The sequence below is a fragment of the Bombina bombina genome, chromosome 10, assembly GCF_027579735.1.
Source record: "Bombina bombina isolate aBomBom1 chromosome 10, aBomBom1.pri, whole genome shotgun sequence".
Classification (NCBI taxonomy): Eukaryota; Metazoa; Chordata; class Amphibia; order Anura; family Bombinatoridae; genus Bombina; species Bombina bombina.
In genome coordinates, this window is record NC_069508.1 from 131468762 (window position 1) to 131486794 (window position 18033).

At 41.0% G+C, this 18033-nt stretch overlaps 1 protein-coding gene across 1 annotated transcript in view; it reads left to right on the forward strand.

Moving 5' to 3' along the window:
* Positions 1–18033, forward strand: part of USP33 (ubiquitin specific peptidase 33) — a 315907-nt gene that overhangs the window by 224134 nt on the left and 73740 nt on the right. The window contains exons 19-20 of the mRNA XM_053693333.1: positions 1449–1530; positions 5663–5771. Coding sequence (XP_053549308.1) covers positions 1449–1530; positions 5663–5771 — 191 coding nt within the window. The remainder of the gene's footprint in view (positions 1–1448; positions 1531–5662; positions 5772–18033) is intronic.

Below are 18033 nucleotides of genomic sequence, written 5' to 3' on the forward strand. Positions count from 1 at the left end.
CATGCGCACACACACTCTCTTACATGCGCACACACACTCTCTCTTACATGCGCACACACACTCTCTTACATGCGCACACACGACACACTCTCCTCCAACACACACACACACGAGTCATAACCCAGTAAACATGATGTTGCAACCCAGTAATGGGTCCTGACCCATTGTTTGAAAAACCCTGAAATAGAGCATACAATTTTAAACAACTTTCCAATTTAATTTAATTATCAAAGTTGCTTCATTCTCTTGATATTCTTTATTGAATGAGCAGCAATGCACTATTGGGAACTAGCTGAAAGCATCAGGTGAGACATTGACAAGAGACATTTATATGCAGCCACCAATCAGCAGCTAGTCCCCAGTAGTGCATTGCCACTCCTCAGTTTACCCAGATATGCTTTTCAACAAAGGATAGAAAGTTGTTTAAAATGACATCCTCTATCTAAATTGTGCAAGTTTAATTACTGTCATGATACTAAAAACCTGTATCTGTTCTGTCAAAAAGTTCATGTTTTAAAAAGTATGAGCACTTCCATTTATTTTCACCTTATATTTAAACAGTTTTACTTAACCTGTTTCATGCAAAAAAAAAAATATTATCATGTTTAGTTGCATCATAGAAAATAGAGTATATGTCTCTTTAAGATAGTGATTAGGACTTGCTTAAATTGACTCATTATTTATCTCAGGCAGCAACAAATATTTACTGCACAGTTTTACAACAGTAATTTCAGCGTTGCAGAAGTACTCCAGAGTTTTCACTCCGGGCTTTTTTCCTACCATCCTGTGCTTGTCTAGCTAATGTGTTAGAATCAATTTGAGATTAATACACTAATATTCAGTTAGTTTTAAAAGATTTTATCAATTATTGTTTTTTTTTAAAAAGTAAAATCATCTGTCTGTTTACAGTTTAAAGGGATAGGAAAGTCAAAATTTTACTTGCATGCTTCATTTATCGCATGTAATTTTAAGACACTTTTAAATTTACTTCTATTTTCAAATGTGCTTCGTTCTCTTGGTATCCCTTGATGAAAAATAATACGCACATATCATAGTGAGAGCTAGTTGCTGATTGGTGCCTGCACACATTTGTCTCTTCTGATTGGCTAACTATTACATAATGGGTTGGCACTTGTTTATAGTTATTGCAAAAGTGGCAAGGTCTGTGGGCATCGCTATTTATGAAATGACGAGATTGCTCGTATTATATACAGGGCGGGTAAAAGAAGTATACAGGAAGTTTTTAGCAAAAAGCTAGAACCAGAATTTCTATGTAATGAGCAGGATGTATTGCTTAGTATTGTTCCATGCAATTATTCTAGAAGCGGCAGCGTTTTTACAGTAGTAGTTTTGAACTAAATGTTTATAGTTATAAATAAAGTCTACTCCTGTCATATATAGAAAGCTGTTGTATTATGCGATAAGTTATATTTTTCTTTGACTCATAGGTGTTCCGCCAAATAAGGGAGGCCATATAGAAGACCTTGTTGTGATGCTTCCTCAGAACATATGGGATAATCTATACTGCAGGTATGCTCTTCATTCATTTGTCATTGTAGTCCAGTAAAAGCAGGGTTCAAATTGTAAATGTAAAGTTTTATATTCTAAATAGATAAAAGCATAAACCTAAAGCATCTGTGTTTTCAAGAGCTTTGATTTTGGTGTCTGATGTCGCAGGTGATTTTTTTGTCACCTGGTGATACATTTGAAATAAGTACTTGGTTCTCGCTGTAGATGATTTAAAGGATTCCAAAACTTTCTAATTTTTTGCACCAACAGACCACAAATATGACATTTTACATATATAAATATTATAACATACCTATTTGCTGCTTGTAACGAAGTTTCTAAACTTGAGAATAATTATTTTTTATTTTCGGGTATTGCGTCACATCAGACAACCCTCAAATATGGGAGGGGCGCGATCCGACAAACTTACTAATAGAAATTAAAATTTTTGCATCTCATTATGCATCGTCTTTCTGACCATGCTCTTGCGCGTATTGATTTGTCTACCCACGCGTACGCATATGCGTACAATGACTCCTCATTTACCCATACAATTTACCCATAGATTATGCGGGTCTGCATGTTTTCCTGCAGTGACGTCTGTTATGACGAGAAGGTTAAATTGCGCATGCGCAGAAAATTTGCCATCTTGATAACTGGAGTTATCGATGTGGATTGGAGGATTAAAAGTTATTGCCGGTCGGTGGGTTTTGAAATCAATAAAAATTCATAACTAAAAAACGGTTAATATATGAAGCGCTATTGTAATTACAAAATGCACATATTTATAGTGATCTGGCTATTGGAGGTCAATTGTTTCGTGGGTTTGGTGTCCCTTTAAACTCAGAATGTTCTCAGGGCAAATCACACTGCTAGGAGAGAAAAAGGTGGAAAGATCCTATAGAAAGAGTTTTGAAAACGAGTTCTTGCAGCCGCCTGGAAAAAGCAGAACTAAATTATGTGTGATAGTATTTGTGGCCCCAGGAAGAAGATGATTTACAAAAGTGTGCTTTGGGGTGGTTACAACTCTAGAGCCCCCTGAAGGAGAGGACAGACAAACAGACTGCAACCCTACCTACATATGGCTCGTGGCCCTGAACAATTTTAGGAAATATATTATTGTGTTTAATAGCCATTAATTTATGTGCGGCCCCTAAAGGGATATGAAACCCAAAAAATGCCATTTTTAAAAAATAAAAAAGTTTTCAATGTACTTCTATTATCAAATTTTCTTAGTTCCCATGGTATTCTTTGTTGAAGAGATACCTAGGTAGGCGTATAGAGCACTACGTGGCAGGAAACAGTGCTGCCATATAGTGCTCTTGAAAATGAATAACATTCTTGCAAAACTGCTGCCATATAATGCTCCAGAAATTGGCAAGTTCCTAAGCCTACTCCCCTGCTGTTTAAAAAACTAACAAAAAATACCAAAAGAACAAAGAAAATTTGATAATAGAAGTAAATTAGAAAGTTGTTTAAAATTACATGATCTGTCCTGAAATATAAAAAAATGTGGGTTTCATATCCCTTTAAGGCTTTTAAAATGTTGATATGCAGCTCCTAAAGGCTTCTTAAATTTTGATTTGCAGCCCACATGTGTTAGGAGATTGGCCGTCACTCTCTTAAATAAAACTTCATTTTAATGCATATGAAGGTGTGAATTGTGCAAATAAATGCACTTTAAGTTTTAGGGTTCGTTTTCTCAACTTTTAAACCATTTCTTGCAAATGTTTAATAACCATGACCTTTCACATTTACATAAACTAATGACGACTATGACCACGTTCGGCTCTGTTCGGAGCTTGATTTAATTGTCTTATAGTGCAACACACGAAAATCTGCACTATCAGACAAATAAAGAGCCGAACGCCATTACCCTCGGCCATATTCGGCATTCGTTTACACAAATACAGAATATCCGCAAATGCTCATGCCTAATATTTATCATGTTTAATTGCTGGTCATTCTTATGCATAATATTTATTTTTAAAGTGAAAGTAAATCCTAGTGTTGTACAAACCCTAGGATTGACTATTGAAAAAAATAAAGGGGACTTTCATTCATGAAGAATAAGATACTTCATGTAGGAAGCTCCTTTATTTGTTTCAACCGATCACCATTCTTATCTGCTACAGCAGCCCACGGCTAAAACATTTTTTGCTAAGAGGTGACGTTTTCACCTCTTAGCCAATAGCCGTGCGGTAAATCTGGCTTGGCGCCCATGTTTAAATAGATAGGGTTAGCATCAGTATTGCTATTTTATCAATAAAACTTTGTAGAGGAAAAGTCTTCTTTTTGTGTTTATTTTATTTTAATCTTTTAATAATGGATACCTGACCCTCACACGTAAAACTTATGTGCTGTACATGCATCTGTTAGCTTGAGCTTCTATAAACTGTGGTGGTACTTCTGCTAGCAAAATCTCACAGTAAAGATTACAAATTCATTTGGTCATTAGACTTTGACATAAAAGCTTTTAATTTTCAAAATATCATAGGATATGTGTTTATCTCCACCAAGCTTCAACAGAGTCACACCACACCTGCATTCCCTTCCAATAGAAAGAGGGCCTTATTTCTGTGTCTCCGTAACGTAGGCTCAACAAATCCAGGAGCCGGAAGCCACTGGCTCTTAGAATTTTACCCCTCGCTCCAACCTTTATGGGTTATTCTCCATATATCTATTTACAAATACCATTGTCTGGCTTCTAAATATTCTTACTGGCTCCTAAATTTTAAACTGATATGTCGGCCATGTGAGTCATTCATAGGCATCTAATCAAGTTACCTTCCCTAGGAATCAGGGCAGCAAAATAAGGATAGCTACAATCTAATATGAATGAGTTTGATGATTGGAAAATTAAATAGCAAATATAAAGGGCTGCACTACAAAAAAGATCAACATAAAAAGAAATGGTTGAAATGGACAGTAAATGCCTTGACATATGTATGGTAAATATTGTTTTACATTGTAAAAAAACAAACAAAAAACTTTGCAATATTATTTCATTATTTATTTTGTGCCATCTTTTTTGTGTAATTTAGCTCTGAAAAGTGTTGCTTTTATAATTCTCAGAGCTGGGAGCTGGAAATGCACACTTCAAAATTCTCAAGGCTAACCCTGCTGCCAATCTTTCCCAGATAACTGCAAAACCATGCACTTATAACTAACATAATGACAGGGACTAACCCTGTCTTCTGCAGAAGCAAACCTGGATTGGCTCCTACAGATAATGAAAATGGTGGGTGAAGCAAGGCTATTGACAAACAATTGCAGCAAATGCAATGTGATTTTTAAAAAATATATAGATTTTGCTGCTGTTTTATTAGAACATTTAATATAAACAAATTATTTTCCTGTTCTTTTTTGGCGTTTAAACCCTGCAAAGGGGTGAAATACATTGACAAGTTGTGCCTCTATGCTGCTCCAGATAACTGGTGAGCAAATGAGAAATATTCTCCAGTTCTTATCTGGAGCAGAACGAGGGTGTTCCAGGAGTGCAACTTTGACTTTGTGTTTAACATTTTAAAAGTTAAACATTCAGGGAAATAAGGGTTTTATAATGAAAGGAAGCATTTTATTTTTACATTAGGGTGTCCTTTTATATTGGATGTTTACTTTTCTTTCTTTTTTTAGAAAATCACAAGTACCTGTAATTACTGTATCCTAGTTAACCAGTGCTTGTTTTTTTGTTGTTTGTTTGTTTTTTAAAGCTGATGTAATCATAAAAAACCTGTTTAGTTTTCTTAACATACTTTGCTATTGCTGAGGCATAATTTGTTTTGAGCACTATACGCAAATTTATCGTAGAGGAGTATATGTAGATATGTGTGCGGGTGTTTGTATGTATTTATTCAAATGGATAACATTCTCGTAAAAGTTCTGCCTTACAGTGCTTTAGACGTGTGTATGTGCCTGTTTTATGTCCCCTGATTTTCAACAAAAGATACCAAGGGAACAAATAAAATTTGATAGAAGTAAACTTAGAAAGTTGCTTAAAATTGCATGCTCTATCTGAATCATGAAAGAAAAATGTTGGGTTTCACGTTCCTTTAAATACTGGACATAGAGTTTAAATTCCGGTGAAAAAAGAATATCCAAAATGTATCTTGCTAAAGGACTTATTCTGATTGCACATTTTTCCATCCCTTAGGTTTGGAGGTGGCCCAGCTGTTAACCATTTAAATGTTTGCCACACCTGCCAAACAGAGCAGGAGAAACTTGAAAAGAGACGTAAATTTGAACTTGAAACTTTCATCCGGGTAATGTATATTTTATTTTTTATTTGTTCTCAGCCATTACTTGTGGAAATCACTGTTTTGCATGTGTTTCTGGTTCCTAAATTGTATAGCTGATGTAAAGTTTCAAATGGGCTGTTATTTATTAAACAGGCAGACTATGAAGGATCAAATAAAAAAAAATAAAAAAATGATATCCTGGATAATACTTGGGGTAAAGGACAGAGCTGGCCACGCCCCAAACCTACCACACAAACAGAAGTGCTATACCACCCTCTCTTCCTAATCTTAGCTCTGTTCATCTTAGTGTAGACCGGACTTATGGCATCTTTCCTACCTGTATTGTGTATGATGACGTGTCCTTGTTTTATTACATCCTCAATCCCAGATAATCGATCACCTGGAAAATGTCAGCCAAACTGCTGCAAGACTGAGTAATTCAACTTGTTTCAGTCTCTCTGAGGTATCAAGGTTTTTATTCAACGCTCTTTTTGACCTAAAAGAGAGATGGCTGGGGTGGGCAGTATTGGATCTCACAAGCCATTTGCTTACTCAGAAAGATGGAATTTCTAATACTGTGATTAGTTTGATCCCTCCACAAAATTTTTGCACTTTGTAACATCAGTTAAAAGGGTAGGAAAATCAAAACTTAACATAAATAATTCATATAGAGTAAACAATTTTAAGACACTTATAAATTCACTTTTATTTTCAAATGTGGTTTGTTCTCTTGGTATCCCTTGTTTTTTTTTTAAAAATGAATACGCACATATCCTACACTAGTGGGAGCTAGCTGCTGATTGGTGCCTGCACACAATTGTCTCATATGATTGGCTAACTAGATGTGTTCAGTAGCTGCCAGTAGTGCAATGCTGTTCCTTCAGCAAAGGATAACAAGAGAATGCAGCAAATTTGCCTATAGAAGTAAATTGGAAAGTAGTTGGAAATTGTTGTTCTATCCGAAACATGAAAGAACATTTTAGGGTATCCTGCCTCTTTAAGCACTTCCAACGCTTCTTTTTGTGGAATCCCAATTGTTCAGAGAGTTTTCACACAAATTTTGGTTCCTTCTTTCTTAAAAAACAATGTCCTCATTGTAAACTTGATGGAACTGGCCTGTTGACACAGGGATGAGATTTCTTTCATGTAATTAGCAAGAGTCCATGAGCTAGTGACGTATGGGATATATATTCCTACCAGGAGGGGCAAAGTTTCCCAAACCTTAAAATGCCTATAAATACACCCCTCACCACACCCACAATTCAGTTTTACAAACTTTGCCTCCTATGGAGGTGGTGAAGTAAGTTTGTGCTAGATTCTACGTTGATATGCGCTCCGCAGCAGGTTGGAGCCCGGTTTTCCTCTCAGCGTGCAGTGAATGTCAGAGGGATGTGAGGAAAGTATTGCCTGTTTGAATTCAATGATCTCCTTCTACGGGGTCTATTTCTTCTGTTAAGTGTGATCAGTCCACGGGTCATCATTACTTCTGGGATATTACTCCTCCCCAACAGGAAGTGCAAGAGGATTCACCCAGCAGAGCTGCATATAGCTCCTCCCCTCTACGTCACTCCCAGTCATTCTCTTGCACCCAACGACTAGATAGGATGTGTGAGAGGACTATGGTGATTATACTTAGTTTTATATCTTCAATCAAAAGTTTGTTATTTTAAAATAGCACCGGAGTGTGTTATTATCTCTCTGGCAGAGTTTGAAGAAGAATCTACCAGAGTTTTTGTTATGATTTTAGCCGGAGTAGTTAAGATCATATTGCTGTTTCTCGGCCATCTGAGGAGAGGTAAACTTCAGATCAGGGGACAGCGGGCAGATGAATCTGCATAGAGGTATGTAGCAGTTTTTATTTTCTGACAATGGAATTGATGAGAAAATCCTGCCATACCGATATAATGTCATGTATGTATACTTTACACTTCAGTATTCTGGGGAATGGTACTTCACTAGAATTACACTGTAAGAAATACATAAAGCTGTTTAATAACTAGAGATTATGTTTAACGTTTTTGCTGGAATGTAAAATCGTTTTCATTTACTGAGGTACTGAGTGAATAAATGTTTGGGCACTATTTTTCCACTTGGCAGTTGCTTAATCTGTTTTCTGACAGTTTCTGTTCTCCCTCACTGCTGTGTGTGAGGGGGAGGGGCCGTTTTTTGGCGCTTTTTCTACACATCAAATATTTCAGTCAGCAACTCATTGTATTCCCTGCATGATCCGGTTCATCTCTACAGAGCTCAGGGGTCTTCAAAACTTATTTTGAGGGAGGTAATTTCTCTCAGCAGAGCTGTGAGAATTATAGTTTGACTGAGATAAAAAACGTTTATTCTGTAATTTGTTTCCTGCTTTCAGAATTTGTTATCTTTGCTAATGGGATTAAACCTTTGCTAAAGTTGTGTTATTTACAAGGATTGAGGCTATAACTGTTTCAATTTATTAATTTTCAACTGTCATAGATCTTCTGTGCTTCTTAAAGGCACAGTACGTTTTAATATTATTCTAATTGAATTGTATTTCCAAGTTACAAGTTTATTTGCTAGTGTGTTAAACATGTCTGATTCAGAGGATGATACCTGTGTCATTTGTTGCAATGCCAAAGTGGAGCCCAATAGAAATTTATGTACTAACTGTATTGATGCTACTTTAAATAAAAGTCAATCTGTACAAATTGAACAAATTTCACCAAACAACGAGGGGAGAGTTATGCCGACTAACTCGCCTCACGTGTCAGTACCTACATCTCCCGCTCAGAGGGAGGTGCGTGATATTGTAGCGCCGAGTACATCTGGGCGGCCATTACAAATCACATTACAGGATATGGCTACTGTTATGACTGAGGTTTTGGCTAAATTACCAGAGCTAAGAGGTAAGCGTGATCACTCTGGGGTGAGAACAGAGTGCGCTGATAATATTAGGGCCATGTCAGACACTGCGTCACAGGTGGCAGAACATGAGGACGGAGAGCTTCATTCTGTGGGTGACTGTTCTGATCCAAACAGACTGGATTCAGATATTTCAAATTTTAAATTTAAACTGGAAAACCTCCGTGTATTACTAGGGGAGGTGTTAGCGGCTCTGAATGATTGTAACACAGTTGCAATACCAGAGAAAATGTGTAGGTTGGATAAATATTTTGCGGTACCGACGAGTACTGAGGTTTTTCCTATACCTAAGAGACTTACTGAAATTGTTACTAAGGAGTGGGATAGACCCGGTGTGCCGTTCTCACCCCCTCCGATATTTAGAAAAATGTTTCCAATAGACGCCACCACAAGGGACTTATGGCAAACGGTCCCTAAGGTGGAGGGAGCAGTTTCTACCTTAGCTAAGCGTACCACTATCCCGGTGGAGGATAGCTGTGCTTTTTCAGATCCAATGGATAAAAAATTAGAGGGTTACCTTAAGAAAATGTTTGTTCAACAAGGTTTTATATTGCAACCCCTTGCATGCATTGCGCCGATCACGGCTGCAGCGGCATTCTGGATTGAGTCTCTGGAAGAGAACATTGGTTCAGCTACTCTGGACGACATTACGGACAGGCTTAGAGTCCTTAAACTAGCTAATTCATTCATTTCGGAGGCCGTAGTACATCTTACTAAACTTACGGCGAAGAATTCAGGATTCGCCATTCAGGCACGCAGGGCGCTGTGGCTAAAATCCTGGTCAGCTGATGTTACTTCTAAGTCTAAATTGCTTAATATACCTTTCAAAGGGCAGACCTTATTCGGGCCCGGGTTGAAAGAGATTATGGCTGACATTACAGGAGGTAAAGGCCATGCCCTGCCTCAGGACAAAGCCAAAGCCAAGACTAGACAGTCTAATTTTCGTTCCTTTCGTAATTTCAAAGCAGGAGCAGCATCAACTTCCTCTGCACCAAAACAGGAAGGAGCTGTTGCTCGCTACAGACAAGGCTGGAAACCTAACCAGTCCTGGAACAAGGGCAAGCAGACTAGGAAACCTGCTGCTGCCCCTAAAACAGCATGAATTGAGGGCCCCCGATCCGGGATCGGATCTAGTGGGGGGCAGACTTTCTCTCTTCGCCCAGGCTTGGGCAAGAGATGTTCAGGATCCCTGGGCGCTAGAGATAATATCTCAGGGATACCTTCTGGACTTCAAATACTCTCCTCCAAGAGAGAGATTTCATCTGTCAAGATTGTCAACAATCCAGACAAAGAAAGAGGCGTTTCTACGCTGTGTACAAGAGCTCTTGTTAATGGGAGTAATCCATCCAGTTCCACGATCGGAACAGGGACAGGGGTTTTACTCAAATCTGTTTGTGGTTCCCAAAAAAGAGGGAACTTTCAGACCAATCCTGGACTTAAAGATCCTAAACAAATTCCTAAGAGTTCCATCGTTCAAGATGGAGACTATTCGGACAATTTTACCTATGATCCAAGAGGGTCAGTACATGACCACTGTAGATTTAAAAGATGCTTACCTTCACATACCGATTCACAAAGATCATTATCGGTACCTAATGTTTGCCTTCCTAGACAGGCATTACCAGTTTGTGGCTCTTCCATTCGGATTGGCTACAGCTCCAAGAATCTTCACAAAGGTTCTGGGTGCTCTTCTGGCGGTACTAAGACCGCGGGGAATCTCGGTAGCTCAATACCTAGACGACATTCTGATACAAGCTTCAAGCTTTCAAACTGCCAAGTCTCATACAGAGTTAGTGCTGGCATTTCTAAGGTCACATGGATGGAAGGTGAACGAAAAGAAAAGTTCACTCGTTCCACTCACAAGAGTTCCCTTCCTGGGGACTCTTATAGATTCTGTAGAAATGAAGATTTACCTGACAGAGGACAGGCTAACAAGACTTCAAAGTGCTTGCCGCACCCTTCATTCCATTCAACACCCGTCAGTGGCTCAATGCATGGAGGTAATCGGCTTAATGGTAGCGGCAATGGACATAGTACCCTTTGCACGCTTACACCTCAGACCACTGCAACTGTGCATGCTAAGTCAGTGGAATGGGGATTACTCAGACTTATCCCCTTCTCTGAATCTGGATCAAGAGACCAGAAATTCTCTTCTATGGTGGCTTTCTCGGCCACATCTGTCCAGGGGGATGCCATTCAGCAGACCAGACTGGACAATTGTAACAACAGACGCCAGCCTTCTAGGTTGGGGTGCCGTCTGGAATTCTCTGAAGGCTCAGGGACAATGGAGTCAGGAGGAGAGTCTCCTGCCAATAAACATTCTGGAATTGAGAGCAGTTCTCAATGCCCTCCTGGCTTGGCCCCAGTTGACAACTCGGGGGTTCATCAGGTTTCAGTCGGACAACATCACGACTGTAGCTTACATCAACCATCAGGGAGGGACAAGAAGCTCCCTAGCTATGATGGAAGTATCAAAGATAATTCGCTGGGCAGAGTCTCACTCTTGCCACCTGTCAGCAATCCACATCCCGGGAGTGGAGAACTGGGAGGCGGATTTCTTAAGTCGTCAGACTTTTCATCCGGGGGAGTGGGAACTTCATCCGGAGGTCTTTGCCCAAATACTTCGACGTTGGGGCAAACCAGAGATAGATCTCATGGCGTCTCGACAGAACGCCAAGCTTCCTCGTTACGGGTCCAGATCCAGGGATCCAGGAGCAGTCCTGATAGATGCTCTGACAGCACCTTGGGACTTCAGGATGGCTTACGTGTTTCCACCCTTCCCGTTACTTCCTCGATTGATTGCCAGAATCAAACAAGAGAGAGCATCAGTGATTCTAATAGCACCTGCGTGGCCACGCAGGACTTGGTATGCAGACCTGGTGGACTTGTCATCCTGTCCACCTTGGTCTCTACCTCTGAAACAGGACCTTCTGATACAGGGTCCCTTCAAACATCAAAATCTAACTTCTCTGAAGCTGACTGCTTGGAAATTGAACGCTTGATTTTATCAAGACGTGGGTTTTCTGAGTCAGTTATTGATACCTTAATACAGGCTAGGAAACCTGTTACCAGAAAGATTTACCATAAGATATGGCGTAAATACCTATATTGGTGTGAATCCAAAGGTTACTCTTGGAGTAAGGTTAGGATTCCTAGGATATTGTCTTTTCTACAAGAAGGTTTAGAAAAGGGTTTATCTGCTAGTTCATTAAAGGGACAGATCTCAGCTCTGTCCATTCTGTTACACAAACGTCTGTCAGAAGTTCCTGACGTCCAGGCTTTTTGTCAGGCTTTGGCCAGGATTAAGCCTGTGTTTAAAACTGTTGCTCCACCATGGAGTTTAAACCTTGTTCTTAATGTTTTACAGGGCGTTCCGTTTGAACCCCTTCATTCCATTGATATAAAGTTGTTATCTTGGAAAGTTCTATTTTTAATGGCTATTTCCTCGGCTCGAAGAGTCTCTGAATTATCAGGCTTACATTGTGATTCTCCTTATTTGATTTTTCATTCGGATAAGGTAGTCCTGCGTACTAAACCTGGGTTCTTACCTAAGGTAGTTACTAACAGGAATATCAATCAAGAGATTGTTGTTCCTTCTTTATGCCCAAATCCTTCTTCAAAGAAGGAACGTCTACTGCACAACCTGGATGTAGTCCGTGCTCTAAAATTTTACTTACAGGCAACTAAGGAATTTCGACAAACGTCTTCTCTGTTTGTCATTTACTCTGGGCAGAGGAGAGGTCAAAAAGCTTCCGCTACCTCTCTTTCTTTTTGGCTTCGTAGCATAATTCGTTTAGCTTATGAGACTGCTGGACAGCAGCCTCCTGAAAGAATTACAGCTCATTCTACTAGAGCTGTGGCTTCCACTTGGGCCTTCAAGAATGAGGCCTCTGTTGAACAGATTTGCAAGGCTGCAACTTGGTCTTCGCTTCATACTTTTTCCAAATTTTACAAATTTGACACTTTTGCTTCATCGGAGGCTATTTTTGGGAGAAAGGTTCTTCAGGCAGTGGTTCCTTCTGTATAAAGAGCCTGCCTATCCCTCCCGTCATCCGTGTACTTTTGCTTTGGTATTGGTATCCCAGAAGTAATGATGACCCGTGGACTGATCACACTTAACAGAAGAAAACATAATTTATGCTTACCTGATAAATTCCTTTCTTCTGTAGTGTGATCAGTCCACGGCCCGCCCTGTTTTTAAGGCAGGTAAATATTTTTTAATTTATACTCCAGTCACCACTTCACCCTTGGCTTTTCCTTTCTCGTTGGTCCTTGGTCGAATGACTGGGAGTGACGTAGAGGGGAGGAGCTATATGCAGCTCTGCTGGGTGAATCCTCTTGCACTTCCTGTTGGGGAGGAGTAATATCCCAGAAGTAATGATGACCCGTGGACTGATCACACTACAGAAGAAAGGAATTTATCAGGTAAGCATAAATTATGTTTTCATAGGTTCTCTGTTATCGGTCGTAGAGATTCATCTCTTACCTCCCTTTTCAGATCGACGATATACTCTTATAAATATACCATTACCTCTGCTGATTTTCGTTTCAGTACTGGTTTGGCTTTCTACAAACATGTAGATGAGTGTCCTGGGGTAAGTAAGTCTTATTTTCCTTGACACTCTAAGCTATGGTTGGGCACTTTTTAAATAAAGTTCTAAATATATGTATTCAAACATTTATTTGCCTTGACTCAGGATGTTCAACATTCCTTATTTTCAGACAGTCAGTTTCATATTTGGGATAATGCATTTGAATCAAATATTTTTCTTACCTTGAAGATTTGACTTTTTTCCCTGTGGGCTGTTAGGCTCGCGGGGGCTGAAAATGCTTCATTTTATTGCGTCATTCTTGGCGCGGACTTTTTTGGCTCAAAAAATTCTGTTTCCGGCGTCATACGTGTCGCCGGAAGTTGCGTCATTTTTTACGTTCTTTTGCGCCAAAAAACAGAATTTATGTTTACCTGATAAATTACTTTCTCCAACGGTGTGTCCGGTCCACGGCGTCATCCTTACTTGTGGGATATTCTCCTCCCCAACAGGAAATGGCAAAGAGCCCAGAAAAGCTGGTCACATGATCCCTCCTAGGCTCCGCCTTCCCCAGTCATTCGACCGACGTAAAGGAGGAATATTTGCATAGGAGAAATCATATGATACCGTGGTGACTGTAGTTAAAGAAAATAAATTATCAGACCTGATTAAAAAACCAGGGCGGGCCGTGGACCGGACACACCGTTGGAGAAAGTAATTTATCAGGTAAACATAAATTCTGTTTTCTCCAACATAGGTGTGTCCGGTCCACGGCGTCATCCTTACTTGTGGGAACCAATACCAAAGCTTTAGGACACGGATGAAGGGAGGGAGCAAATTAGGTCGCCTAGATGGAAGGCACCACGGCTTGCAAAACCTTTCTCCCAAAAATAGCCTCAGAAGAAGCAAAAGTATCAAATCTGTAAAATTTAGTAAAAGTGTGCAGTGAAGACCAAGTCGCTGCCTTATATATCTGATCAACAGAAGCCTCGTTCTTGAAGGCCCATGTGGAAGCCACAGCCCTAGTGGAATGAGCTGTGATTCTTTCAGGAGGCTGCCGTCCGGCAGTCTCGTAAGCCAATCTGATGATGCTTTTAAGCCAAAAAGAGAGAGAGGTAGAAGTTGCTTTTTGACCTCTCCTTTTACCAGAATAAACAACAAACAAGGAAGATGTTTGTCTAAAATCCTTTGTAGCATCTAAATAGAATTTTAGAGCACGAACTACATCCAAATTGTGCAACAAACGTTCCTTCTTTAAAACTGGATTCGGACACAAAGAAGGCACGACTATCTCCTGGTTAATGTTTTTGTTAGAAACAACTTTCGGAAGAAAACCAGGTTTAGTACGCAAAACCACCTTATCTGCATGGAACACCAGATAAGGAGGAGAACACTGCAGAGCAGATAATTCTGAAACTCTTCGAGCAGAAGAAATTGCAACCAAAAACAAAACTTTCCAAGATAATAACTTAATATCAACGGAATGTAAGGGTTCAAACGGAACCCCCTGAAGAACTGAAAGAACTAAATTGAGACTCCAAGGAGGAGTCAAAGGTTTGTAAACAGGCTTGATTCTAACCAGAGCCTGAACAAAGGCTTGAACATCTGGCACAGCTGCCAGCTTTTTGTGAAGTAACACAGACAAGGCAGAAATCTGTCCCTTCAGAGAACTTGCAGATAATCCTTTCTCCAAACCTTCTTGAAGAAAGGATAGAATCTTAGGAATTTTTATCTTGTCCCAAGGGAATCCTTTAGATTCACACCAACAGATATATTTTTTCCATATTTTGTGGTAGATTTTTCTAGTTACAGGCTTTCTGGCCTGAACAAGAGTATCAATGACAGAATCTGAGAACCCTCGCTTTGATAAGATCAAGCGTTCAATCTCCAAGCAGTCAGTTGGAGTGAGACCAGATTCGGATGTTCGAACGGACCTTGAACAAGAAGGTCTCGTCTCAAAGGTAGCTTCCATGGTGGAGCCGATGACATATTCACCAGGTCTGCATACCAAGTCCTGCGTGGCCACGCAGGAGCTATCAAGATCACCGATGCCCTCTCCTGATTGATCCTGGCTACCAGCCTGGGGATGAGAGGAAACGGCGGGAATACATAAGCTAGTTTGAAGGTCCAAGGTGCTACTAGTGCATCTACTAGAGTCGCCTTGGGATCCCTGGATCTGGACCCGTAGCAAGGAACCTTGAAGTTCTGACGAGAGGCCATCAGATCCATGTCTGGAATGCCCCACAATTGAGTAATTTGGGCAAAGATTTCCGGATGGAGTTCCCACTCCCCCGGATGAAATGTCTGACGACTCAGAAAATCCGCTTCCCAATTTTCCACTCCTGGGATGTGGATTGCAGACAAGTGGCAGGAGTGAGCCTCCGCCCATTGAATGATTTTGGTCACTTCTTCCATCGCCAGGGAACTCCTTGTTCCCCCCTGATGGTTGATGTACGCAACAGTCGTCATGTTGTCTGATTGAAACCGTATGAATTTGGCCTTTGCTAGCTGAGGCCAAGCCTTGAGAGCATTGAATATCGCTCTCAGTTCCAGAATATTTATCGGGAGAAGAGATTCTTCCCGAGACCAAAGACCCTGAGCTTTCAGGGGTCCCCAGACCGCGCCCCAGCCCACCAGACTGGCGTCGGTCGTGACAATGACCCACTCTGGTCTGCGGAAGCTCATCCCCTGTGACAGGTTGTCCAAGGACAGCCACCAACGGAGTGAATCTCTGGTCCTCTGATCTACTTGTATCGTCGGAGACAAGTCTGTATAATCCCCATTCCACTGACTGAGCATGCACAGTTGTAATGGTCTTAGATGAATTCGCGCAAAAGGAACTATGTCCATTGCCGCTACCATCAAACCTATTACTTCCATGCACTGCGCTATGGAAGGAAGAGGAACAGAATGAAGTATTTGACAAGAGTTTAGAAGTTTTGATTTTCTGGCCTCTGTCAGAAAGATCCTCATTTCTAAGGAGTCTATTACTGTTCCCAAGAAGGGAACCCTTGTTGATGGAGATAGAGAACTTTTTTCTACGTTCACTTTCCACCCGTGAGATCTGAGAAAGGCCAGGACAATGTCCGTGTGAGCCTTTGCTTGTGGAAGGGACGACGCTTGAATCAGTATGTCGTCCAAGTAAGGTACTACTGCAATGCCCCTTGGTCTTAGCACCGCTAGAAGGGACCCTAGTACCTTTGTGAAAATTCTTGGAGCAGTGGCTAATCCGAACGGAAGTGCCACAAACTGGTAATGCTTGTCCAGAAATGCGAACCTTAGGAACCGATGATGTTCCTTGTGGATAGGAATATGTAGATACGCATCCTTTAAATCCACCGTGGTCATGAATTGACCTTCCTGGATGGAAGGAAGAATTGTTCGAATGGTTTCCATTTTGAACGATGGAACCTTGAGAAACTTGTTTAGGATCTTGAGATCTAAGATTGGTCTGAATGTTCCCTCTTTTTTGGGAACTACGAACAGATTGGAGTAGAACCCCATCCCTTGTTCTCCTAATGGAACAGGATGAATCACTCCCATTTTTAACAGGTCTTCTACACAATGTAAGAATGCCTGTTTTTTTATGTGGTCTGAAGACAATTGAGACCTGTGGAACCTCCCCCTTGGGGGAAGCCCCTTGAATTCCAGAAGATAACCTTGGGAGACTATTTCTAGCGCCCAAGGATCCAGAACATCTCTTGCCCAAGCCTGAGCGAAGAGAGAGAGTCTGCCCCCCACCAGATCCGGTCCCGGATCGGGGGCCAACATCTCATGCTGTCTTGGTAGCAGTGGCAGGTTTCTTGGCCTGCTTACCTTTGTTCCAGCCTTGCATTGGCCTCCAGGCTGGCTTGGCTTGAGAAGTATTACCCTCTTGCTTAGAGGACGTAGCACTTGGGGCTGGTCCGTTTCTGCGAAAGGGACGAAAATTAGGTTTATTTTTGGCCTTGAAAGACCTATCCTGAGGAAGGGCGTGGCCCTTGCCCCCAGTGATATCAGAAATAATCTCTTTCAAGTCAGGGCCAAACAGCGTTTTCCCCTTGAAAGGAATGTTAAGCAATTTGTTCTTGGCAGACGCATCCGCTGACCAAGATTTTAGCCAAAGCGCTCTGCGCGCCACAATAGCAAACCCAGAATTTTTCGCCGCTAATCTAGCCAATTGCAAAGTGGCGTCTAGGGTGAAAGAGTTAGCCAATTTGAGAGCATGAATTCTGTCCAAAATCTCCTCATAAGAAGAATCTTTATTGAGCGCCTTTTCTAGTTCATCGAACCAGAAACACGCTGCTGTAGTGACAGGAACAATGCATGAAATTGGTTGTAGAAGGTAACCTTGCTGAACAAACATCTTTTTAAGCAAACCCTCTAATTTTTTATCCATAGGATCTTTGAAAGCACAACTATCTTCTATGGGTATAGTGGTGCGTTTGTTTAGAGTAGAAACCGCCCCCTCGACCTTGGGGACTGTCTGCCATAAGTCCTTTCTGGGGTCGACCATAGGAAACAATTTCTTAAATATAGGGGGAGGGACGAAAGGTATGCCGGGCCTTTCCCATTCTTTATTTACAATGTCCGCCACCCGCTTGGGTATAGGAAAAGCTTCGGGGGGCCCCGGGACCTCTAGGAACTTGTCCATTTTACATAATTTCTCTGGAATGACCAAATTCTCACAATCATCCAGAGTAGATAACACCTCCTTAAGCAGGGCGCGGAGATGTTCCAATTTAAATTTAAATGTAATCACATCAGGTTCAGCTTGTTGAGAAATTTTCCCTGAATCTGAAATTTCTCCCTCAGACAAAACCTCCCTGGCCCCCTCAGACTGGTGTAGGGGCACTTCAGAACCAATATCATCAGCGTCCTCCTGC